General features: G+C 43.8%; 1 protein-coding gene across 2 annotated transcripts in view; it reads right to left on the reverse strand.

Moving 5' to 3' along the window:
• Fbxl13 (F-box and leucine rich repeat protein 13) overlaps nt 1-27488 on the reverse strand; it is a 159318-nt gene that overhangs the window by 20391 nt on the left and 111439 nt on the right. Inside the window, exons 13-17 of one of the 2 annotated variants that reach the window (XM_021163601.1) lie at nt 20047-20145; nt 19396-19513; nt 19145-19307; nt 18657-18776; nt 17723-17849 (exon numbers count right to left, since the gene is read on the reverse strand). In XM_021163601.1, coding sequence (XP_021019260.1) covers nt 17723-17849; nt 18657-18776; nt 19145-19307; nt 19396-19513; nt 20047-20145 — 627 coding nt within the window. The remainder of the gene's footprint in view (nt 1-17722; nt 17850-18656; nt 18777-19144; nt 19308-19395; nt 19514-20046; nt 20146-27488) is intronic. The other variant, XM_021163602.1, reaches the window with a different exon arrangement.

Below are 27488 nucleotides of genomic sequence, written 5' to 3' on the forward strand. Positions count from 1 at the left end.
TCTACGTGAACTCTTCTTTTCCATGCCCTAGTTTCCGTCTATGCATATTCCTAATTGGGTGTGCATATGACTACACTGTAGGGAATGACACGTATAGCCAGTGAGGGCTTATGTAATAAAAACTTGTCAGTTAAAGAAAGGACCACCCAAACTACACATCTGGTGACCAAAAACTTAATTTGAACACCATAAAATTAAACCCAAAACAACAGTGGGGACCTTGAGTGCCTTCACTCATGGGCCGGCCCAGTTGACACTCTTGGCAGTATATCTGACCTGTCTCTTTGCTTTGAAAAACTTTCCTTGTTACTTTTGCAAGTCTGTGTAAGCCTTCATTTCAGTTTTTGAGTAAGAAGCCAAGAGCCTGGAAAGTCCCAGCCCATGTCCTGACCATCAGTAACAGGTGATAACCCTACCTGGGCAGTCTTAGATTAAGAGTTAGAGTCACCTGAAAAGCTAGCAGGATGCTCATACTTAACAGAAAAAACAGAATAGTCTAAGGCATTTGTCACCTTAAGTTTTCTTGGGAAGACATGAATGTTCACTATGAACACATCAATGACAGAACAATCCTGTGCAAGTCTGTTTGCTGAACTAACAGATCTACTTAGCTGGCTTTCAGGAGCATGAGCGAGGGGTTGCTTGTAGTGTAGAACACTGGTAACTCTCGAAGAGCTGCATCACCAAAACCCCATCCTATGACGAATGGCAACTTCCCCACAGTAGAACCCCATGTCCCAACCCTGCTGTTCTTGTCCCTTAGCCTTTTTTTTACCTTCTAACTACTGCAGCATCTCTCCTAAGACCATGTATACCAGCCTGGTCTACAGAGTGAGTTCCAGGACAGCCAAGGCTACACAGAGAAACCCTGTCTCAAAAAAAAAAAAAAAAAAAAAAAAAAAAAGACCATGTATAGCCGGACAGGTTCCATACAGCTAAGATGGACAGGCAGGCATGAGAAGGAACGAGTGGTTGGAATCTCAGACAAAGGTCTAAGGACCCTCCCACTTCCTTATGAGAGAATGTCAGTGGCCTGATCTTGTGGGTCTCATTGACTGAAATCATAGTGGCTGCCGTATTCAGAGGCCAGCATTCCACAACAGAAGTGAAACAGAATGGCAGGTGTAGAACTACACAGTGCAGTGGTGACTTTCTGAACCACACAGCAAATCGCTCCAGAGGAAACTACTAGGCTTGTTGGTATTACTGCTCTGTTTGTTTTGGGGTTGGCTGGTTCCAAGGTTTAACTGTGGGGGGGATTGGAGTTGGGAGGGAGGGGGAAGAGAGTCCAGTAAGATGGGGTTGCTGGGTCTCAGTCAGCAAAGGGCAGTTGGTACCTCCTTGCTGCATAGTTCTGGTGTTTAACTATGAAGTCTTTCTTATTCTCCCAAAGTCAGCCAAATGCATGAGTCCTTTTATGGGGCAGAGGCCAGGGTTTGTCTTTCTGAGGTATAAAAAGATGCTAAGTTTATCTCCAGAGAAGCTTCCTCCTGCAGCAGCTGGGAACAAATACAGATACCCACAGCCAGACAATATGCAAAGCACAGACCTTGAAAAATACAGCTCTAAATGGAATGTCTCCATCAGGTCCATCCCTCAGGGCTCAGGGCTCCCTGGGCAAGAAAAGGCAGAAAGACTATAAGAGCCAGAGGAGATGGAGGATACCAAGGAAACAAGGCCTCTAAATCAACATGATCAAAGCTCACATGACCTCACAGAGACTGAGGCGACATGCACAGAATCTCCTGCTAGATTCTGCGCAGGTCCTCTGTGTATGTGTTATGGCTTCCACTTTTGTGTTTTCATGGGATTCCTGAGTTTTTGAACAAGTGGGTCTCTGATTCTTGTGCCTTCTCTTGGGCTCTTTTCCTTTTGTTTGTCCTAACCAACTCCAATGTGATAGTTTTGGTTTGATTACATTTTGTTATATTTTATTATTGTCCCTTAGAAGCCTGTGTTTTTCTGAGACACGGAAAGGGGGTGGATCTGGATGGGAGGGAAAGTGGGGAGAAACTGGGAGAGAGGAAACCATATCAGCATATATTATTTGAGAAAAGAAACTATTTTCAATAAAAGGAAAAGCATTTTAAAGAGGCTAAATTGCCTAGTAAGGTGGCACACAGGAAAACAGCCAGTGTGGTGGTCTGGTGAGCTATCAACAGAACCACAGCCTTGTGAGAATGAAAGGCTCTGGGTTCCCAGCATGTCTGCAAGCATTTTGCTTCTCCAGAGCCACAGCACTGAAGGACATAGAGCCAAGGTCCCCAGGAATCGGAGGGAAGGAAGGTTATAGCATAGAATCAGGTTCACTGAGGGATGTGATCTCAAGGCATAGGATTCAACAGGAAGCAGGCATCAAGTCCTAAGTCCCTTGCACACCATCCTAAGAAGTCTGTACCCAACACGTGTGACAGAGAGCAACAAAGCTTCCCTGGTGTGGAAGCACTGTGACACGGTGACCAAATGCAAGATAAAAGGGCGTTGTGTTTTAAGAGAAGTGTGAGGACCACTCAGTAGGTATGACTGCTTCCAACTGAAAGGCAAAGGTATTGGTCTAGCTGAACTTTCAAAGAGGAAGAAAATTTTATTAACCCTAAAGATTGTGACTTTGACAAGCAATAAAGATAATGGGGACAGCCTTTCAGACCGAGGAAATGGCATGAGCAGAGACTTCACTTGGAAAATGTGAGTTGCTTGGAAGTAGTTGAGCCTGGAATCACTGGGATCAGTGGGAGGAAGGCAGAGCACTGCCAGGAACAGAGCCCTGCACACAAGGCCTTTGAGAGCTGAACATTTCCCCCAGATTTACATCTGGATCTGCTTAGCTAATAGCTGTTTAGATAGATAGACATCGGCAATGAACTGGTTACTGAAGGTTGGGGTGGGGAGCATGTTGGGATGGGGGTGCCTGCTCTGGCTGAGTCATACTACCCCTGGTTGGAACACCACCAACATAAATATAAAACATCTTCCAACTCTATATTAAAAACATTCAAATTTACAGGGAGGTTCAAAGAGTATTAGAAGGAGTATCTTTGTATCCCTTACCTAAATCCTTCAGGTATGAATGTGCATGTGTGCATGTGTTCATGTGTTCATGTGTGCATGTATGCATGTGTGCATGTGTTCATGTGTGCATGTGTGTATGTGTGCATGGGTGCATGGGTGCATGGGTGCATGGGTGCATGTGTGCATGGGTGCATGTGTGCATGTGCCACAGGACAGCCTCAGATGTCATCTTCCTTAGGTGCTACCAGCTTTGTTGGTATAATCATTGTTTGTGGGAAGGGCTGATTAGGCTAGACTATGCCTGTGTGCCTCAAAGCTCTGCCGATCTCTATCTCCCCAGTGCTGGGATTTTGTAAGTTCATGCCACCACACCCAGCTTTCCATATGGGGTCCTGGGGATTAAACTTGGGTTCTCATGGTTTTTGAGACTGATGTATCTTCCCAGCCCAGGACGATTTTTGAAAAGCAAATGCCAGTTAATTGTACAATGACTTGTAGCCTGTGTTTGCCTGCTTCTGCCTCGGCGTGTTGTTTAATATTGCCTGAGTGCTGCCCCATCCCCTGGGGGTCCCTGCGTCAGGCTGTTCTACACCTGGGGTGCTGCTGGGGCGCTTGACTTGGGGTTCACTACTACATGGCTCCATTAGAAAGAAGCATATTTAGTATTTCTTGGTGATCCTTGCCTAAATAGGTTATATTAAACATAGCTTTTTAAAATTCTGTCCTTCATTTTAGCTGGTATTTATTTAAAACTTTTGTCTTCTTACCAAGATTTCCCTTTAAATCTGCTAAAAGTTTGGAGACCTGTTTTGAGCTGACTAAGGGTCTTTTAGACCTTGTACTAACTCTCCTGCTTTATTTTCAGTATTTCCTAGGAGTTTTATATACTGGGGATTGAACACTGGGCCTCAGGAATTCTGAGTATACACCTTTACCACTGAGTTAAGCATTCAGCCACCTATAAATATGTGTCTAACTTGCCCAAATTCTTGTTAGAAGCATTTATTAATAAAATCATCATCTCTGCTGGTGGAATCATGTTCCTTATTGGTAAGAGAGGATATTCAAGGGAACGTGCATGCTCAGCTGATCTCTCTGGCGAACATCTGACTGATTTCATAAGCAAACCATGTCTTACACTTGAAGGCTAGAGAAACAGATTGATATTAAGATGAGGTTTGTCTTTTCATAACTCGCCTGGCTTGCCTTCTGAGATACCTAACTTTATAGAAAGTCTGGAAAAATAGCCCAGGCATTATAGAATGTGAACATTAGAACAAATATGTCATAAGTTATCTGGCAGCCACAATGCTGTAAGTCATTCTCGTTTCAGCTTGGAAACACATTTTAATTCTTAGGTGTATTTATTCATTTATTATTACTTTGAGACAAGGTCACTATACAGCCCAGGGAGCCTCAAACCCCTGCTCCCCCTGTTCCAGCCTCCAAGTACCACGTTACAATGTTTGAAATCATGGCTATTTTGGTGACACACTTTAACACTTTTTAACCAGTGCGGCGAATGTCATAACCCATCATGCACACCATTTAAAAAAAAAACTATAAAATTATATAAGGTCTCATAGTTTTCCCAGCTTTTAACTAATTTTCCAGTGGTCTCTATAAAGGGCAAGTAAGCCTGCAGACTTTAAGATAAACATGCTAAATCAAAGATCTCATCCATAGCTGTAAATCAAGAGAAAATCAAGGACTTTGTTTGAAAAGGGTCTAGTGCCCTCAGGAGTCTGATGGCTGGCTGGTCCACCCTGCAAGAATCTCCATGGCTAAGCTACAGCATGATGAGCTAATGAGCTGATGAGAATGGCTAAGATCAAAAATTCAGGTGACAGCAGATGCTGGCGAGGATGTGGAGAAAGAGGAACACTCCTCCATTGTTGGTGGGATTGCAAGCTTGTACAACCACTCTGGAAATCAGTCTGGCGGTTCCTTAGAAAAATGGACATAGTACTACTGGAGGATCCAGCAATACCTCTCCTGGGCATATATCCAGAAGATGTCCCAACCGGTAAGAAGGACACATGCTCCACTATGTTCATAGCAGCCTTATTTATAAAAGCCAGAAGCTGGAAAGAACCCAGATGCCCCTCAACAGAGGAATGGATACAGAAAATGTGGTACATCTACACAATGGAGTACTACTCAGCTATTAAAAAAGAATGAATTTATGAAATTCCTAGCCAAATGGATGGACCTGGAGGGCATCATCCTGAGTGAGCTGGTGGCACTGTTTGGGAGAATCATCTGCAGCCTTTTAGGAAGAAGTATTTCAAAGTGTAAGCTTTGAACGTTCATAGCCTCATCCTACTTCCAGTTTGATTTCTCTGCTTTGTATTTGCAATTGAAGAGGTGATGAGTCGGCCTCCTGTGTTCCCACCTCCCGTCCTCCTCTTGCGTCATTGTGGACTCTCCCTCGAGAACCATTATCCAAATAAACCGTGTCTTCCTTAAAAAAAAAAAAAAAAAAAAAAAGAAAGAAAGAAAAAAAGAAAAGGGTCTAGTGACCTCAGGAGTCTGCTGGCTGGCTGGTCCACCCTGCAAGAATCTCCATAGCTAAGCTACAGCATGATGAGCAGGAAGTCCTCAAGACCTGGAGAGGGCTTGCTCTGTCCTGACACAGCACCAATCAGTTCTCACAGTGGGCCCTCACCCCACTCCGCCCCTGCCACGTGACCAAACTGCTTCCCACTGGGCACCATGGCTACGGTGGTATCTCCTCAGCATTGCCACTTCACCTCCAGCACCTGGTCTCTTCCACTGCTTCAAACCCTAGCAAGCTCACAGGGAAACAACGGGCCAAACCCAACAACAGATGATTTTCACATGGGAGCCCAGAAGACCTTAGCTGTAGCAGGAGCTAGAGAGGAGTAAGAAAGTAACAAATTAATGAATAAACTTCTCAAGAAGAGAAGAGCCGAGGCTATTTATGTAAATAATATCGTGTAACACGCTTAGGTTTCCACAGCAGGGTATAAGGCTGCATTTGTGCATGCACACATGCAGTTTGTATGCATGGAGCACAATCAGAGAGCATGCTGGAAAGCAGAATAACTTTCAGGAGGAACAAACCATTTCAAGGCATTTTTCCTGTAACCCACATTTCCTTTGGTGCTGTTAGGATGTTAGTGAAAAATAATTTAGAATAATCTGTTGAGGAAGTCCAACACAAATATCATCAGTAAGTCTTTTTTTTTTTAATTAACAAAGAATTCTGTGAACTATTAATTGTAGGCTCTATCTCTTCACAGAGTCACACAGTTCTGTTCTGAACTATATGATATGAAAGTACCAATATTCAAGGGAAGTAACAAGCTAAGAAAGGAACATATCACCCCCCCCCAAAACAAAACAAAACAAAACAATTCTATTGAAAAATGTGGATGAGTAAAACATGGAGAAGCTCCTATTACTTGGTCCAACTGTTAAGTATAACGGAGTTGACCAACCCTCACTTGTCTAAAGCACACAATACCATTCTGACTTCCTCCTCCTCCATCCTCCTCTGTGGGTTCATCTTTCCAATGGAGCTGACATGCACCGCTGTTCTGAAGAGGTCTGGTTGCCTTCCTCTCTTCTCTAAACCAGGCTTCAGCAGCCCCCTCAGCCACCTCAGCCACCTCAGTCTCCTCAGCCACCACTCTTGCTCTCTTGCTCTCTAACTGCTAACCCAGCCCAGTGTGCCATAAAGTCCCTCAAACACAGCAGATTACTTTCAAAAGTAATTGGTCACGTGACCAATGCAAGTCTTACAAAGGACAACATTTAATTGGGGCTGGTTTATAGGTTCAGAGGTTCAGTCCATTATCATCAAGGTGGGGGAACATGGCAGCATCCAAGTAGGCATGGTCCAGGAGGAGCTGAGAGTTCTACATCTTCATCTGAAGGCTGCTAGCAGAATACTGACTTCCAGGTAGCTAGAATGAGAGTCTTAAGCCCACGTCCACAGTGACACACCTACTCCACCAAGACCATACCTTCTAATAGTGCCACTCCCTGGGCCAAGAATATACAAATTATCACACATGCCTACCCCTGACCAGATACAAATCCTGGCTACTGCTTGGGACAGCTCTGACCACACTCCCCCAACCACTTCCCATCTCCATTCTCAGATAGCCATCAAGCTTTGCTAGCTCCACTAAGTCCTTGTCAGAACTTCGCCATCCCTACCTGTCTTTGTAGCTGCTGCCCCTCTTCTAAGGGACCGTCTACACCACTGCCAGACCTACACTGTGAGCAGAGCTGTATGCGTGACTCCTGCTGCAACCTCACTCTGTTGATCCCAGAACACTGGGAAGCAGGCAGCATTAGAATTATTGATTGACAAAGAAGGAAATGGGGGCTCTGAGCTGTTCAGTAACTCAACCAAGTTCTCACAGTGTGACGGCACCAGGGAGGACATGTCAACCCTTGCTTTTCATAACTTATAATCACATGGTGCTGTTTTCTTGTTTTGACACTGGACTGGACCTTGACACAGTACTGTGCCTTTCATTTTAGTACTTCAGAACTGACACACAGTTGATAATGAATAATTAAATAACGTTGTTCTCCATCTTGTTTTCTGAGATAAGGTCTTTTTCTGACTGAACTGCCTAGTCCAGAGGTCAGATCAGCCTATCTCCGACTCCCTGGAGCTGGAATTACAGGCATGTCCCACCTTGCCTTTCACGTGGGTTCTGAACTTGGGTGTTCATTCTTTCAAAGCTCTCTCTCTCTCTCTCTCTCTCTCTCTCTCTCTCTCTCTCTCTCGATGGAGCACACACACACACACCCATCCCTGTTATGGGTTTGCTGGTTTGCTCTTGTCTTCCTGGCACTCTAAAATTCTTAGCTGGAAGACACTTTCCTTTGGAATTGTTTGAATTGAGAAGGATTTATTCTGCTTGTTGCTACTTGTAATATGTTAAGAATAATGAATCAAACTTATTCTTAGGGATATGTATTATATCTGTAGGACTCATTCTAAAGTCACTGATACCAGTACCCCACACGATACCCTTGAAATTTTATCTTAGGCTCCCAAACTACCTTCCCTTTTATAGTCTAATTAGCAATTATAATTTTATAAAGATATTTTCCCTTTTCAATTATTTTTATTCACTTTCTCACTTTATTGTTAGTATGAGTCCTGTGATCACAGTTTTCCAATGTAATATTTATATTGATTATTTGGGAATTTCTCATAATGCATCCCAATCACACTCACTTTCTAGTCCTCCCAGGTCCAGCTCAAATTCAATTTGTGTTGCCCATAGACTCACTGGAGCATGGACAAACTCTCAGTGGCCAGCCCATTAAAGATAACTGAATTTTTTCCACTCCTAGCCCCATAAGAAGCCATAAATTGTGGAGAGCTACACTTCAGCATCTTTATCACCATTTTTAAGAGTTCTCTTTGGTGGTTTTCTGTCTAGGCTGTTACTTTTTTGTAGGAGAAGGGTAGGGGTTGTCACAGAAGCCTTCTATGTCTCTTTCTCAATGGTGAATCTGCAGCCATCAATACCATGGCAAAAATGGCTCCCTGTCTTTTATGGTAAGCATGGATCATGAATGTCCACATGGTTCCTGGTGACAGCATGGATAATGGACAACTGCATGGCCTCCTGTGTCAGCACATGCCATGGACCTAAGCATGGTCTCTGGTGGCAATAGTGATCACCAACATGGCCCTCTTCTGTAGCAGAAGAGGCTTCTGGTGGCAGCACAGGCCATGGACATCCACTTGGCTTTCAGTGGTAACAGTTTTATTTTTAATTTTTAATTTTTTTCTTTCTGAGACTCTCTCTTACATTGTAACTCAAGCCTTCCTGGAACTCACTATGTAACACAGGCTGTCCTCAAAGTCATAGCAATCCCTCTGCCTCAGCCTCCTAAAGTATGGAACTAAAGTTTGAGCCCTACAGTCAGCTCTATGGTAATTTTTAAAAAATGTTATCAGTCTTTCTGACCCAATTGCCTACCATACAGGCCTGCAGGAATGCAGGCTTTACTCAACACTTAGAAATGTATTGAATGGCCTGCCCAGGCAGGAGCTAACCCAAGACAAGATGACCATGGGCCCAGCGCAGTAGTGAGTCCAAAACAACCACCTGTCCAGACCACCAGAGTGGACCAGCCAGCCAGAGTTCAAAAAGAGCTAAGAAGCGGTGAGTTTATTCAGCAGTAAGTCTCAGAGGTTGAAAACATTCTAGACCTAGATAAGATTGTATGGAGGGTGGAAACTTCCAGGACTAGGCCTAGGTTGGCAGATGGAGGCAGTAAACCTTCAAGATGAATTACATCAGGAGACTAAGAGTTACTATAACATGTGCTGACTGGGCTTAGGGCAGCTCCCTGAGGCTGCTGTGCTGCCCAGGGTTCTCTGAGAGAATGACAGACACTCAGACCTTCTTCTCTTTACAGTTTTAGTCAGTACTTCACTGGACACAGGAGACGAGGCACTCTGACCTCTGTGAGAGAAGCCACTGTTACTGGTCATAGAAGCTACAAGTTCACCTACAACGCTGGCTGGAGAGAAGGACAGGAGGCCCATCTCCCTGTGGAAAACCACAGCTGGCTTCTTGTTCTGTGCTTTTGAAAATTCAAGGAAAATTCATTTGTCTCCCAGTTCCCATGTTTCCTTTTAACACTCATCTTTTCCTATATCCTGGATCCCAAGTCAGTTTCCGGGTTTCCCGGGTTTCCTGTCTTGGAGGTTGTATGTCCCTGGACTTCAGGCTTTATTTGTGTGTGTTCCGTGCGGATGGGTGGTCTCCAGCGGGCGTGTCATCAGATTAAGAGGTGCAGCTGTAAGAACTCCCACTCTAGCTCAGAGCATAGTTGAGAAGCGCTGGAATTTAAAGAAGCCCTAAGCGCTTGGTTGGGAGAAGGGAAACCGTGCCAGACCCATTCAGCCTCTCACTCGATGACAAAACATCCTGTGATTCCTGTGAGTTAGGCATCGATACCAGGCCCTGCCTCTACCCTCACAGAGCCTAGACTGTGTAGGAAGGCAGGGGTAGAAGGAATGTTGAAAATAATGGACCAGCTGTTTTTGATGGAGGTATAGATACTGTGCAGTGGAAATGTGGAGAAGGTCCTGACCTGCCAGCCATCCTGGTCAGTAGGAAGATGTTCTAAAGAGACAGATGTGCACCCTCACCCCCACCCCAGCCATGAGACTACTGGCACAATGCATCCTATGGAGTTGGAATTTCCCCAGGAGAAGGCTGGAACCCTTGCTGTCTACTGGTGTGGAAGCTTGTCTCCTAAACAAGAGCTCACACAGTCCAGACATCTTGGTGGAAAGTTCTACAGAAGAGACTACAGCAGAAACAACAGTAGTGGTGCGTAGAGGCACCCCAGACTTCCAATTATGGCATCTCTGATCATGGTGGGCAGGAGCACACCCTGACCAGATTTCTTAGCTATGTGCACCTCTGACACCAAACATGGCTTCTTAGGGGCTGCCAGAGTCCAGGCTCTGACCCTGACAACTCTAGTAACAAGCCTGATCAAAAATGTCCAAAGAGGCATTCACAGCTGAAACGGAAAAGACAATGAGAATGTATTGGGTGGATAAGGAGCAGGGAGGCATCTCTGACTGCAGGGGAAGGGCAGGGTGTGTTGGGGAAAACAGGAGGATCAGTGTCCCTGGAAAAGAGGTGAACGGTGAAAGTGGCCCCCAAAAATACAGGGTGCCCCATCAGACACCATGGCCCCTGAGAGTACAGGACACCCCATTAGACAGCTTAGGCTTGGGAATGATGTCCAACTCTGAGCAAGGGGACAACAGTAGCAAATGACTTCACCATCTCTTTCTTCGTTGCTTGTCTGTCTTTGCTTTGACTGAAAACCAGCATAAACTAAATAGCCTTGTGACTTACAATTCAGATTAACAGGGAAACTGAAATTTAATTAGATTTGGAGTTTTTGCAATTCTTTTTTAAAATGATTTATATGTTCTCAAACTTTTAAGAAAGTATCCAAGGAGGTAACAAGTATAAGAAAGCTATACTGTAAAGGGGCAGCGATAATGTATGGGACATTAGGAACTGAATAGCTATGCTGTAAAGGGCCAAGGATAATGTGCAGGACATTAGGAACTGAACAACACTTATCTAACACTCATATAAAAAAGCAGCTAGAGAACCAAGTCACCACAGGATCTGCTTCCTTAAAGAAACATTTAATTGGCCTTGGATTACAGTTTCAGAGATTTAGTCCATTATTATCATCTGGTGTCAGCCAGACCTGGGGCTGTTGGCCGGTAACCCCAGGTCTTCAGGAGGCTGGGGTATGAGAATCAGAAGTCAAGGCCTATGTGGGCTACAAGGTGAGCCCAAGACAGCCTGGAGAATTCAGTGAGACCTTGCCTCAGAACAGAAAGTAAAAAGAGGGTTGGGCTGTAGCTTGATGAGCAGTAGACAGCTTGCTTGGCTTGCACCAGACCCAGACTTTACTCCCTAACACTGAAAATCTGAAAGGAGGAAGGAAGGCTAGGGAAGGAAAAGAAAGAAAGGGAGGAGGAAAGAAGGGAGGAAGAGGAGGAGGAAGAAAGGAAGGAAACATAATCACCCATTCGTATTATATAGAAATGATCTAGATAGAGAAGTGATTTTCTACTGGACCCCACATCCCAGGCACATGTATACAGACCCTGCATCCCAGGCACATGTATACAGCTCCCACATCCCAGGCACATGTATACAGATCTACATCCCAGGCACATGTATTCATACCCCCATCCCAGGCACATGAATACAGACCCTGCATCCCAGGCACATGTATATAGATCTACATCCCAAGCACGTGTGTAAAGATCCTGAGACAGGAAATCCTTTGCTTGAGAATCTAGATGGAGGCTGTGGTGCTGGAGTAAAGCGGAAGGGCAGAGCGAGCCCATGAAGATGACAGAAGGGTAGGCAGAAGTCTAGCCAAAAAAAAAAAAAAAAAGTCCTTTTATAGCCTCGCCTTTCCCTGGGAAAGCCTCTGCTCTTAGCAGACACTGACGGTCAGTGCAACTCCATTGCAGCCATAGTGTGCTCCCTGGAGTCTCCGGCCATCTATTCCCTTCTTTCTTTAATCCCTTCACAGGTCTTCTTCCACCATAACCACCATGTAGCTCTGTTCTATTTCTCCTGGCCTGACTTCTCCCTCTCAGGTCTCCCAAGGAGCTTTCCCACAGCCACAGCCAAGGCTCATGGGAGTGACAACCCTCTGCCTCTCTCCTAAGCCGTTTACATGAATATCCCACGCTCTCCTGGGAACCTGCAATCTTTCCCTCGAAATCTGTTACATTTCTTATATTACCAAACTGTTTTAAAAATCAGACCTCCAGCTGGGTGTGGTGGCCACACATCTTTAATTCCAGCACTTGGGAGACAGAGGCAGGTGGAGCTCTGAGTTCAAGGCTGGTCTCCAGGATAGCCAGGGCTACACACAGAAACCCTGGGTCAAAAATAAAATAAAATAAAATAAATCCTTAAATAAACAAATTAAAAATATAAAAGTAGGTGTCTTAGTCAATGTTTTATTGCTGTGAAGAGACACCATGACCACAGTAACTCTTTTTAAAGAAAAACATTTGATTGAAGCTGGCTTATCATCACAGCAAGGAGCCTGGCACCACAAAGGCAGAAGTGGTGCTAGAGAGATAGCTGAGGGTTCTGCATTCAGGTTGGCAGGTAGTGGGAAGAGAGAGGCACTGGGTCTGGCTTGGGCATTTGAAACCTCAAAGCTCATCCCCTCAGTGGCCCACACATCTTCACTTGCAAATATTCATTGCAATGAGTCAATTGTCTGGTTCAAGACCTCTGGCTTCTGTGACATCACCAATGTTGGATCCTTAGTGGGACTCCTCCTGGTTATTATCCTGTGTCATGGAGATCCTGCAGCTTTGGGTCTGCAGGCCCAGCATGGGGGCCGTTCTTATTCAAACCACCACAGTAGGACTTGTATTCATTCTTTTTTTATTTTTAATTTGAAATTCTAAAAATGATTTTATGTGTATGGTTCTTTTGCCTGCATCAGTGCTAGGAGTTGAAACTGGGGCCTATGGAAAAGTGGAAATGTTCTTAAGCACTGACCTATGTTTGCAGCCCCAATAGCCAGATTTTAAATATCATTATTTCCCTACCCCACCCAGAGATCTTCATTTTCTATAGCTGGCCAGTCACCTACGTCTTTCAGTTTTATCTGCTAACTCCTGTTCAAAGTCCTTTCCATACACTCCAGCCTGGTTCACAGCCTCCTTTCCCTTTAATTCCCAGAACATTTATTGGTTCCTGCTCTCCTAGTCACCCACTGTGTTGGTTTGGCTGAGATTGGCTCCCACAGGCTCATATATTTGAATTCTTGGTCACAAGGAAGTGAAACTGAAAGGATTAGGAGGTGTGGCCTTGTTGGAGGAAGTGTGTCATTGGGGCTGGGTTTTAAAATCTATGCCAGTCCTCCACCCTCCCCACCCCCATCCCCTACACACTTTCTCAGTTGCTGCTCCTGTGCCTACCTGTGCACTACAGTGCTCCCCACCATGATGATGATAATAATGGACTAAATCTCTGAAACTGTAATCCAAGGCCAATTAAATGTTATCCTTTGTAAGTGTTGCTGTGGTCATGGCATCTCTTCACAGCAATAGAACAATGACTAAGACACCATGCTTCCAGCCTCCCAAGGATCCACTTCACATGGGGGTCTGTGACTGCTCTGGGTGTTCCTCTGTCATTGGTTCAAGTCTATACGATTCGTCACAATACTAAGTTTCTCCTTCAACATCCCTCTCACAGTACATTCCAGCAAGACCATGCTGCGTGGAGTCCCTTGAACAAGCACGCACTCCTTTGTATGTGTGCTGAATAGGGCAAATTAGGAAGCCATTGTAGCCATCTGCCACACCATGTGAAAATAACCCATACCTTTCTTTCAACCAAAGCTGCAGAGAACAGGTCTCACTCTTGTTAGAAACCACACTGCCAAATACTCATTCCTTCAATGTGTATGTATATGTGCCTACTGTTCCCTAGGGGTCCAGGGAACAGCAATAGATCCTCAGAAATCCCTCTGTTTAGTGAGGGGACTCCAGCAGATTGCCTATATAGAAACGCTCACAATCTAGGACTCCTCATGGAAGTCTTTACAATTTGTGCAAATAAAAGACTCTTCATAAACCACTGTCTCAGCATGCGTCTGGAACGCTATTCTGACTAATTTTTTCCTTTAAACAACACATATGGCAGTAACTAAGGCAGCCAGAGTCATAGCTTGAATGGCCCCAATTATGGATCCTGTGGTCTTTAGGAAATCACAGCTCTTTTAACTAATAGAAAACCTTTTTATATACATGGAGATAAAGTCACATCCAAGTAGCCCAAGTGAAATTAACAATGCCATTTAGTTAGATGTTTACAACGTTATAGAAGATTAAAGATGCCTAAAAACACCTGGCCCCATACACAACATCCCTCTATATTCTCCTGATGATCAAGCAATAGCCCGGTGTGCTGGTCCCCTGACAGCACCACATACTAAGCCTCAATGGCCTTGAACGGCTGCCTCTGAGTGGTCACACGTCCTCTCCTCTGCTTAGAAAGTAAGGCATTCCCAAACCCTCTGAGGCACAAGAGGCTTCTCTCCCCTGGTCTCCCTCACCCTTTGAGCCTCACACATGACATCACAGGAAACAGAGTGTCAGGAAGATGCACTGAGGCTGTGACATCCCCAGCACCAGACACCAAAGTCATAACAAATGTTTGTTAACTGAGTCATCGTGAAGTTCTAACTGAAACTTAGAAGAATTTAAAATGGACGTATTCTAGAGAGCAAACTTTACCCAAAGGTACAACTGGTCACATTTCATCTCTGGCAAGTATCTGTAACATTCCAAAATTTAAATTCTGAGTGTTAAGTCTGCCATCCAATTTACACTTCATCAGACCTGCAGTCCAGGCTGTTGTTTGGCTGCCCTGGCTGCGGGCAGAGTTGACTCACTTTAGATCAACTGAGGTTAGATTGACAGATGTTGTACCAATGTCTTTGTCAATCACTTGCCTTTTAGATGGGGGAGGGAAAAAAGTTTACAAGATTTTCACCCATTTAGTGTTATTTTTAGATTGCTACATGGATAACTCTACCGTCCTCAAATAACAGGCTTTCTTCAGGAGAAAATAAAACTAAGGAGAACAAAGCTTGAGGCTACACTCCTAAGTCCTTCACTTGCTCTCAGAGGGTAAAATCTTAACACATGGTCTTTGGAAATGAAAACTGAGTTCCCCTTAAAGGCTAAAAAGTCCCACCAAGTCACAGAATTTTGTCTTCACTCAGCAGATCGTCCCTGGCACATTAGGCTTATGATAAATGTCGTGGCAGAATGAGATGAGATGTTTGTTCCATCTTTTATTATGCATCTGATCATCTTCCCCTTGTTACCCTGTGGCCCTGCAGACAACAGCTGGGCACTCATAAGCCAAGGAGAGGTTTAATACAAAGCAACGTGGGGAGATGTGGAATGTAGGGTTTTAAGATTTAAATACTGGGTTCTAAAAGACTTAAGGGAGGACATTTGTTAAAATCATAGAATTTTTTTCCATCCCTAGATTAGGGAACTAGTCCATGTCAAGAAGAAAACTTACTAGAACTAAATTGAGAAAAAGAGGGGGGGGGAGGAAAAGGAGAGAGGAAAGAAAAGTCAATGGAGAGAAGAGGAAGGGGATGGGAGGACAGGAGAAGAGAGAGGAGGAAGGGCAAAGGAGGGGAGGGGAGTGCAAGGCAGGGGAGAGGAGAGGAGCAGGGCAGGACAAGACAGGAAGCAAGAGCCAGAAAGGAGCAGAAGAATGGTCTAAGGGATTCTGCATCACATGGGGCCTGTCCAGACTATCTCAGATTGGGTCAGCTGGAGAGGAAGACAGAGCCCAGACAGATGTAGGAAGCATAGCCATCCACTTTTCCTTGTAGAGTTGATAAAAGTTAAAGTCATCAGAGTTTTTCTGTGTTCGCTGTTTTACCTGTTAAGATCCAAGGGGAAAACCAAACAACTATTAAGTGTTCAAAACTAAGGAAAGTGGGGCTGGAGAAAAGGTGAAGTGGTTACCACAGATCTTTCAGGGGATCTAAGTTTGATTCCCACATAGCAGCTCACCACCCGTCCTAGGGCATCCAACATCCTCTCTTCTAGCTTTTTGAGTGCACCAGGCATCCATATGGCGCACAGGCAAACATGCAGAAGAAACATTCAGAACTGGATGCGTGGATGGCAGAGAAACTGAGAAGCTACATGGGTAGATGCAGCAGTAGAAACTGTCCAACACTGTCCCCCAGTTGGGACAAGAGGAAGAAAGGAAGTTACTGGAACTCAGGGGTCAAGATATCCAAGCATAGCATAGCAGGGCTGTTCGGAAGGAATTAGAACATATAGGAAGTGCAGGTGATAACAATTCAAAGAAGAAGGAAACCCCACCCTCCCTTCAGGGACCCAGTAACCACTCATTCCCAAGTTCCTCACCAAGAACATCAAGCTCAGTTTGAACTCTAGCTCACTTGAGGGCAGCTACCCTGCAGCAAAGCAAGAAGAGACTGAGCATGTGTCTAGGGGCAAACACATACATGCATGATGGGGGAGGGGGGCAGAATGTCGGCAGGGGTTATCTGAGACAGTGGCACTGAGACAGTCTCACAGGGTCACCATACACTTGCAGGATCCAGAGGAACCCGGAGAAGTGACCTTGAAGCTGGAAATGAAGGAGAGACACGGTAGAGATATACTTAGCCTTGAAATGTAGCATCAGATGGCCTTAAGACATCAAGTCCTACATGTTCAGAAGACGCCCCTGAGAAGCCCAAACACTAACTGCGCCCAGGAAACTGACTACATATAACTGCTCAACTCCACTACTTGCAGATGACACTCCAAAGAAGGGCAGAGGAGACCATCTGACCAAATGAAGCTGGATCTAGGTGCACTCAGAAGCAAAGAAAAAAAAGAACCAGGGCGGTGAACCAGTGTGCCCTGTGTCTGAAACAGCTGCACAGCTGGAAGCAGACCCTGTTAATGGAAGCTCTGGAGCTAGAGGTGTGTGTAGGTCCCAGGGCTTGCTTTCAAACGCAGGGCTTCTCAGGGAAGCTCTGACACAGGCAACCTTGGGTTTTGGTCTTTGAATTGGGATTTAGCCTGCAGCTGGGGGAGGAGCCCTTCAAGGAAGCTGCACAGTCCTTCCACGCCCATCACAGTCCTTCAGAAACATGCCCACCTCTCACTGGATGAGGAGATGCTAAGGTGGCAGAACTGGCTTGATCTTTGAAGAGTAGCATCAACTGCTTTTGAGAAAACTTGAGCTTTGATCTCAAAGCACTCACATAGTTTATAGATTGTGAAATTCACAGGAAAAATACACTCTGCTATTAAAGCACATCGTTGCTACATAGACAAATTGTCCATAGTGAAACAAATTTTAGACTATCATGTAATACTTGTGTCTGTCATGCCTTTCTCCAAAGTACTGGAGCTTGCTAATTTTTTTGTAAGACAAAGAAACATGACAATTTACAAATAACAGCGTTTATCACTATTCTGGGGACAATATTCTTTCATTTTCCATTCGTAACATAGTAACTTAAGAAAGAAAAAAATATCATTCTCTCCATTTTCTTGCAAACCAGAAAATGATGTTACAAAAAATAAATCATTGTACTGTTTTCTGTTTGTTTGTTTGCTTACCTCATTTGAGATGAGTGTTCCAGAAAGATCCACTGATATCAAGGATAACATGCTTGCAATATATTCAATTGCCAAGTCAGTCAGATGTTCACAATTTCGTAAATTCAAGTAGTGTAAATTAGGGCAACTGAAAGAAAAGACGAAAGGATTAACCTCCATGCCCTTACACACTGACACCACTGACGACTTCATGAAAAGCTGGGGAGAGCAGATGGTGTGGCAGAAGGAATTCTCCTCTCCTCAACCGAATGTAAACTGACTGAGCTGTTTGCTTTGTTGATACGGGGTCTTAGTCTATACCTTAGGCTGGCCCAGAACTATGTAGTGCTAGGGTGGTCTTGAACTTGTAGCCATCCTCTTGCCTTTGAAGTGCTGGGATTACAAGTGTGAGCCACCACAGCTGGCTAGTACTTTTGGTGTTATAAAGTTGGAGAGAAGGAAGGGAGATGGAAATGTAAGACTTTCTGTGATTTGCGGCTTCACGGTGACTTCTACCAATGCAAAGTATTTATCACAGTCACCATGGAAACACCTGAAGAGTCTCAAGGCTGAACCCCTCACTGAGATTCAATGGTTTGCAGCAAGAGCTGAGTTCAGCTCAAGATTAAACCAATCACCCAGAATAGTCCCCAGAAAAGCCTGGAGTAAGGTTTATAAAGGGACAGAATCCTTGAAGAGCTCAAAGAAGTCACACATATCTACATATCCTTGTCTACATTTCAGAATTTGAGCTCCACGACAGTAAGGTGATATCTCAGATGTGAGAGGAGGTTAGTTCCATCTAAGGATTTTCAAGCTCAGGGCTCCTCCAGCTTCTGGACGTGCCTAATGTGCTAGAGAGGGCATGGACTCTTGACTTTGAGACCTATCACTGATCACGCTCCTATTAGCAACATAACAGCTAAAATGCTAGTGTAGACATCGATTTTCCTACCGCTCTGACAGTCTGATGATAGAGGAATCGCCCAGCAGTGAGCAGTTAGTCAAATTGAGCTCTCTTAGCCTGATACTCGCAGGACCATCAAAAAAATGCTTCAGGCCGATATCACCAATCCTGTAGAAATGAGAGAGGATTGTCACATATGACCTCATACACAAACTGGTGGTGGCATCTGCTTCTACACCAATTATAGTCCAAAGTAGTCCAAAATTTTGTCAAATTTTAGAAACAAATTTGATTGCATAGCTCTTAATATAATAGAAAATGGATAGATGATGGTAATGGAAGGGATATTCACAAGATGTTGTTAGTGTCCACTTGTTTAATTAGGTGTCATGATTATTAACAACAGGGTAATGACTCTTTTCCCCAGTTTTAAATGGACTCTTAGCTTACCTGCGATTCGTCTAGGCTCCTCCCAGGCACCTAGTGGTGCATCCTAGATAATGAACATTTTTTGAATACCATGAATGTCTTCTTACCTTATGCAATTTGTCAAGTTCAACACTGTCAATTGCTTCAAAAGTGAAAGTGACTTGAGGCTGTTGTCTGTCAGCCCTTTGCAGTCCACCATGTAAATGTGATTGATGCCTGGATAATTTCTGTCTATCGACTTAAAGCACGCATCAGAAATCCTTTTGTTTCCTGTTGGAGGAAATACAAGTACTATATCAAAATGTCCAGGAAAGAAAAATTAAAAATAAGGATAAATTGAGTTTCTAGCATCACAGACCTTCAAATCGAATCTTTTTGAGGTCGCAGGCGGAAAGAGCTTTGAAAGCATAGTCAGAGATGTGTGGTGAACCAATTAAAACCACCGACGAAATACGGGGACACTTCTCAACCAAAACCTTCAGAAGAGGAAAGAAAGGAGCCAGGATTACTGGAAGAAGGAGGCAGCGAGGGGATAGTGTCGTCTGCCTGCAATATTTTTAGAAAGACAAACATGCTGACTATTGCATTTTCCCAATTTTAAAGCAAATAGGACTGTTTTCATATTTGATGAAACCAATATGCTCATGTTTCAATACTGAGGAGAAATGAAAATGAAATCATGTTTGGAGAGCATGGGCAAACATGAAGAAATGGAGTGCAGAGTCAGTTAGTCGGAAGTTTGACATGGGGCATCAGACTTAAGCCAAGCAGAGCTGAGGCTAAGTCGTAGTTAGTTGGAAGGATTTCCAGTGTGCTTTGGTTTTATCTTCATGAAGATTGAAGCATTCAAATGTTTTTTAAGATACATGCATGTGTATATGTGTACATATTTAAATGATTTTCTAGCTATTAATCAATACAAAGAAGTCAATCCACAGTTTTCAATAGCTAAGGCTATTAGAATGTGTGCTCAGATAAGAGAAGGGAGAGGCTCTTCCTCATGGCCCACTTTTACGCAGTTGTCCGTCAGAGTGGGCATGTCGTTGATAGTCAGGTGCACAATCCCCGTGCAGCTGCTGGCGATGTTCCTGAAGCCTTGGACTGAGATCTGAATCACACAGGAGAAAAGCGTGGGAAAGGTAGTTAGCAGGCCGTTCATGATCACCAGATCACAGATGCATGAAGTTTCCACGTTTTAAAATTAAAACCATGGGCTGAAAGTGCTTGCTGTCAAGCCGAACAGCCCAGGTTCGAGACCCAGAGCTCACATGACAGAAGCTGGAACTGACTCTAGCATTTAGTATGAATGCAACTACACAGTGTTCAGCCTTTTGTACATAGCTACTGTACTCTGAACTCAGCAAGATCCATGTGGCTCATTCATTGCACATGTGCACAAGCACGCACACACACACACACACATGAAATAAATAAATGTAATTTTTAAATAAATAAACTTGAATTAAAACCATAAAATAGGACTGACATGACAGGAAGAATCCAGTCCTGATTGTTTTTGTCATCTAATTCATGTCCTAATGAAGTAAAGCTCACATAATATAGACAATTTTTTTTGGTTTTGTTTGTTGGGTCTTTTTTAAATATGTATTTATTTATTATATGTAAAGACACTGTAGCCATTTTCAGACACACCAGAAGAGGGCATCAGATCTCATTACAAATGGTTGTGAGCCACCATGTGGTTTCTGGGATTTGAACTCAGGACCTTCAGAAGAACAGTCAGTGCTCTTCACTGCTGAGCCATCTCTCCATCCCTAGACAATGTTTTATAGTCACCACCTGTATCACCACAAAAACACCTTCATAAGCCAAATGGAAACCATGAGCAACCAGGCACCTGATTGTCACAAACCCCTCCCCTTGGTCACTAATTGTTTTCTGCCTCTTTGGGACAAATAACTATATGATAAATTACCTTAAAATAATTAGTTCTTTAAGATGGGGAACACTTGGTACTCAGCTGTATCTGTGAGAAACTGAGGACTTCAGGGAACAGATGGATGCCTGTGACATGTCATTTCCACAGTAGCATGGCACAGAAAATGGGAGTCACAACTACAACAGACTTCTTCCAAGACCTTCAGAGAGACCTCACCCAGGGGACTCCCAGGGTTCTGTCACCAGAGCTTCACCTACTGGCAGAGGACTAGGGAACAACTACAGAGCTGAAAGCCACATTCTCAAAACAACCAGAGCTCATTTCATATGTCACTTCTTCAGGAAGAGCCTGGACCAGGTTTCTCTTATACACACACAACACCACGGAACATCCTAAACTGGTTTTATGATTAGCTATTGAACCAATGCTACTCAGTTTCTAGCAGGCCACCCCCCATGACACCAGGTAAATAGACAATCAACAAGTATGATTATATATATGATCAGACACACAAATATTTCAAAAATTCAGAGAATCCTCTTTGATACATGCTCCTAATCAGCAAATTTTGACAACTTTGAGTCCAGGGGCTGAATACACAGACTTGCTGCTAAACCTGTGACTTTGGATGTGAGTATATTGGGATAATCTAAGTAACTGTTCTCGCAGAGGCCAGGGTAGCCTTGGACTTACTTTATAGCTGATTATTTTGATCCTGTACCATCCTGGGTGCTGGGATTACATGTATGTCCACCGTGCCCAGCTTATACACTGCTTTGGACCTTTGTTGAGCTAGGTTAAGCACTAAGGCAAGCACTCTCCATCCTCAGAAGTAGAATCTAGCAATAGAACATTCTAAGTTCTAAAAAATATATGTATCTTGGGTCAAGAGTTCTTCTTGAACAAAATTATCCTAAGAAAAGAGAGTTGCCTGCTGAGATTTCTGAACATACAAGGATATAGTTGTGTAGGACAGATACATTGGAAGAAATGTGTCATTGGGTTATCTTGCCATCATGTGAACATCAGTGTTTTTATACAAACTAAAATAGCTACAACATTAGTGTGCAATATAACATTGTAAGATCACCATCTTCTATGCAGTCCCATGCTGACCAAAGCATGTAGCTATATTTATTACCAATAATATAACAGTGAAGAACTGACACAAAAACTAAGATATTAGTAATTACAATAGATTAGCTAAAATGGTAACTCACAGAATATTAATATAAAGAATACATGAGAAAAATAAGATGATGGAATAGTTCAAAAGGTTAGCTACATAAAACTTTCCTTTTGAAAATACTGTCCACAGGTGTGGTGGTTTAAATAGGTATGTCCTCCAGACTCGTGTGTTTGACCGCTCGGCCACAGAGAGTGGCACTGTTAGGAGGTAAGGCCTTGTTGGAGGAAGTGTGTCACTATGGGGGTGGGCTTTGAGGTTATATATGCTCAAGCACCACCCAGTGTGTAACCCTACTGCTGCCTGTGGATCCAGATGTAGCACTCTTGGCTCCTCCAGCACCATGTCTGCCCGCGTGCTGCCGTGCTTCCCACCATGATGATAATGGACTGGACCTCTGAAACTGTAAGCCAGCCCCAACTAAATGTTCTCCTTTATAAGAGTTGCCTTGGTCATGGTGTCTTTTCACAGCATTGGAAACCCTAACTAAGACACCAGGGAAGCAGTTTCTGCTGCCAGGGAGCTTGTCAGAAATATAGATCCACTTAGAACTAAAGCTGAACAGATTCTAAAATCTGCAGGTCACTTGCAAGTGCATCATGTTAGAGAGATGTGTAGTGTGAAAATGTATTAGTGTTCTTCAGAAAAACTCAGATGCCTGTCTAAATCTCTGAAGAGAAAGATTCACTTTAAGAAATCAGATCATGCCTGGTATGGTGGCACAGGCCTTTCATCCCAGCACTCAGGAGGCAGAGGCAGGCAGCTTTCTGTGAGTTCAAGGCCAGCCTGGTCTACATAGTTCTAGGAAATCCAGTTTTGTTGTTGATCTTTGTTGTTGTTTGTTTGTTTGTTTGTTTGTTTTAAAGAAAAGAAATCGGATTGCTGGATACTAAGGGCCGGCAGTCTGAAATCTATAAACCAGAGACAGGAAGCTGAAATTCCAGGAATTGTGATTTTGAATCAAAAATCAAGAAAGGTTTCTATGTTGTAGTCTTCAGGCAGAATTCCATTTGCTGGGGCAAAGCTCTGTCTTCCTCTTGAGGCTGACTTTACCGTCTGCGGCTCACCCACGTCAAGAAAGGCAGCCCATGTGTAAAGCAAAGCAATCTAAACGCTAGGGAGGAGTTCTGTCTTCCTGCTGCCTTACACATGGTAAGAAGCATTGGGAGGAGGCGTGCTGTCCTTGGCTCCGGTAGCAAGAACCAGCTTAGTAGATAAAAAGGGAAAGAAAGCCATAAGAAAGGAGGAGACATTTTGTATTGTTGCCGTGGATTCCTGAGGGAATTTTTCATGACTTCTTCCGGAGGGGGGGAAGTCCAGGGAGATGAACGAACACATGAGAGGAAGACTGGTTTGGAGCTCCCGGGCCCTACCCCTCCCTCACACAGCAGTGGCTAGACAAGTACTTAGCACACACAGGGCCCAGCCATGCACCATCAGTCATGGTTTGGCCCCTTATTGTTCTTCTGGACCCAAGAACTAGACGTAGATAGACCTTGAGATTCCCCACAGTGTATTCCTCACAGGCAAATACAAACAAGGCATGGAGGTGGGGTTAAGAAATGGATTTCTTACCCAGTCCTTCCACTGTCCCTTGCTCTGAGCAGTGTCTGGTCCTGACTGAATGAGCCAGAGGAGAAGTGAATGAAAGTTCTTCAGACAGTTGTCAATGCCTGGTCCAGAGCCCATCTCTTGCGTTAACCCCACAGGCGACAACTGCTGTTTTTAACAGTTCTGACTTTACTCTCTCTATCTCAGAGCCTGGCACTGTTATCTCAAGAAATGGCTTCCTCAGAGCAAATAAACAACCCTCCTTCCTCTTGTCTTGAAAACACAGTCATGACAAGAGTTCCTGAAAAGGGAGGAAAGGCGATTTATCCAGCAGCCCAGCTGGGGGACTCCTTGCACTACAGCCAAAAGCTTGGAGCTTCTGCCCTAAGGATTAGCCCCTGGAGAGTGGGGGGAACCTCTGGGTCTGGAGAGAAGGTCTCAACTTTGTCCTGGCACCAGGCACTCGGTTCTCCACCAAGTTTATATTATGATATCCAAAAAGATGTTTGGCTAATGTTTTATGGCTCAAATAGTTCTGCCAGAATCTTTTAGGCCAAGCAATTGTTACTTGCTTTCTCCTCGCTAAAATAATGGGGTATAAATCTGAAACTGGAATACTTTTCCTTAAAATAAGGAGAAAATAGACACTATTTTACCACATTCAGATCTGAGGTATCCTCTAGATTGGTGACTGTGTTTTCTGTGTAGCAACTGAAGATCTGATCTCCACTTGCTTGTGGGGTGGGGTGGCCCTCCTCTGCTGCTTAGAAAGTTGGGGAAAATGGCCTCACCATTGTGCTCCAAGCTTGTGTCCTAACAGTCATGGCTGTCGACAGTGAGGAGATCCTTCCCAGCTGCTAATGGAGCAGTCCGTATACACAATAAGACAATGCTGTTCACGGAGAAAGAGTAGCCTGTGACCCATGTGAACGAGGCTGAAATGCAGAGTGCCATGAGAAGATCCTATCTTTTCCCCACTCCAAGCTGGAGAAGACAGTGCATGGTTGGGTAAAAGCAGCACTGACCACACTGAGGATGGCCTCTGAGCAAGGTCCATTGTCCACTCCATTTCTATAACTGCATCTCTGGGTCAATCTGCTCAGTAACAAAAAGATGATAAATACGCAGAGACAGACCCTCTGTGACAGACGTATCCAGCTTGAGTAGCTGTGGTCCAAGTCGAGTTCCTGGACCACTTCCAGCTGTTTCTCTCAGTCTAACAGCACTGTGGTCAATGACTCATAAGTAATGTAATGACTTTGGTCAGACCCATATATCCTGCACAGCCTCTTGGTGACCTCAAAGGAGCACTGCTTAGCTAGAATAAATTATTGAAGAACAAAGCAGAGGTTCCCCCCAAAAGTTGCGGAACGTTTTACTTCACTGTGTTGAGTTGAAGCCACAGCTCCCAATCTACCCTCTATGGTACTTGCCCAACACATTTATAATCCCCTCTGAGGAACACTGACAACAAACGTGTCCTACACAAGGAAACATAAGCCTGATGCAAAGTCTGGCCCAGCAAAGGGGTCTTAATGGAGCACGTGGGCGCTGGATAAATTGTTTATCCGATGTCGATTGTAACAAGGAGAGTGTCAACCTGACTACTTAAAAGATTGCCATATTTATCAAAACATTTGGATGACAAGCTATTTCTTAAAAAATACCTTTACTTTTCCGATTTGAGTGAGGAACTAGAACACAGTGGAGGGAGGCCTGCAGATGCCAGGAGGGCAAGCACAATCGCCAATTCTACATTTGCTCTACAGTGACTCAGGGCTGACCCATCTTGAACTTGTGTCATTGTTGAGCACACAGTTTCTTGTTCTTCCCCTCATCCAGTAGTCAAGTTAACCACAGCTCTCGCTGTGTTATGTGGAGAACCCTCCCCTTAATGATCGACAGAGTCAAAGCACAGGACTTCCTTCTTACAGCAGAGTGATGCTCAGAGATTCTTGGCTCATCAACACTTATCAAGCTACAGAGTAGCCTCTAGCTAGAGCTTAAGCCTCCTGATTTATTCTGTCCAAAGATCAAAACAGAGTTTCTGAACTCTGTATGGAACACAGAGTTTTGGAGCTCTGTGTGGGAGTCACTTCCCATGGTAAGGAATGGACGAGAAACAACAGTTAAGTAGGTTGTCCAAATGTGTGCAATTGCTTCAAACTTCCTTTTTTTCATGAATGGGAAATAAGAGCTGAGTCCCTGGAGACTTGTTATTTATCATCTGATCGAAGAATTGCTGCCAGACTCGTTTTTACTATTCTAATTCACCGGAAAGAACCTTAAACAGTAGATGTTAAGTCTGTCTTTCCTTTTCACTATGGTCATGACAGTTATATGAAACAAGGACTTCTATGACCATTTATGTTCATAGAATGTTACGTGTCTGATTTAGAGGATAAATGAAAAGGTTTTTATAATCCTGTATTTTTTTTTTCAATACAACGGAGTTGTAGTTCTGGAAGCACTAGGTCAGTCCACTACTCCTTAGAGCTGAGCCATGACAAGCCGTGGCACTGTGGTTTTTCTCTTACAGTTCTCCTAGAAGCCATTTCTCCCTACCAAATGACACTTAAGACCACATGGGTATTCTTTTACAAAGCCAAAAATGCAACTTTAAAAAAATTATAACCCAAGTATCACTTTGAGTTTTATTCATGATCGATTAGTGGTTAAGCGCCTGATCACCAGGATCACATGGACCAAGGGCCTCAGCTAGACATTTTCTGTCTGATCTTAGCATCAGTTTCAGTGCTGTGGGAAGCTGGCTCATACCACTTATGAAAACAATGTAAGTTTGATTGTTTTATAAAAATAGTATTTTGTTTGTTTGGTGGTGATGGTGGTTTTGTTGATTGTTTTTGTTTTGTTTTGTTTATTTTTGAGACAGGGTTTCTTTGTGTAGCAGAGCCCTGACTGTCCTGGACTAGCTTTGTAGACAAGGGTGGCCTTGAACTTACAGAATTCCCACTGTCTCTACCTCCTGAGTGTTGGAACTAAAGGTGTGTGCCACCATGCATGGCTGAAAAATGGATGGTAAGACTTACATTTTCAGTAATTCTACAAAGTATTAAACACAGGTATTTAAAACATATTAAATTTACAATTTTAAAGTATATTAAATACAAAGGTAGTATATACTCAAACTCATTACTCCTTGTTCTTGCTAAATATTGCCATTATTTATGCTTATAAGAATATTTGTGTCTTTCACAATGATAATATCAAATAATGGTGAGCTGTGGCATCTCTCTTTCCAGTTCCCTTACCAGTACGCTCCCATTGGCAAATGAAAATAGGCTACTGTGAGAATACCACAGACTTCAGCAAATATGGACAAGCATAGTGTTCCCCACCTGTGATTATTTGAATGAGAATGGTTTCAATTGCTGGAACTACTTGGGAAGGATTGGGAGGTGTGGTCTTGTTCCACAATATGGGTCATAGTTTGGGAAGGGCTTTGAGGTTTCAAAACATTTGAACAATTCCCAGGGTCTCCCCTCCTTGCCTCCTGCTTGTGAATCAAGATATAAGCTCTCACCTGTTCCTATAATGGCACCTTTGCTTGACCATCATGGATTCTAATTCTCTGAAACCATAAACCCAGTTAAACATTTTCTTTTATGAATTGCCTTGGTCATGGTGTTTTATCACAGCAATACAAAAGTAACTAATACAAAAACTGGATGCTTTAAGAAGAGGACGCACGGACTGACGTACACATGGAGAGGCCGTAGACCAGGAGGGGATGGGACAAAGGAAGGTCAGCCTGGCTTTCTAGAGAAGGTTCTGATTGGACAACACCTTGAGT

The sequence above is a fragment of the Mus caroli genome, chromosome 5, assembly GCF_900094665.2.
Source record: "Mus caroli chromosome 5, CAROLI_EIJ_v1.1, whole genome shotgun sequence".
Taxonomy (NCBI): domain Eukaryota; kingdom Metazoa; phylum Chordata; class Mammalia; order Rodentia; family Muridae; genus Mus; species Mus caroli.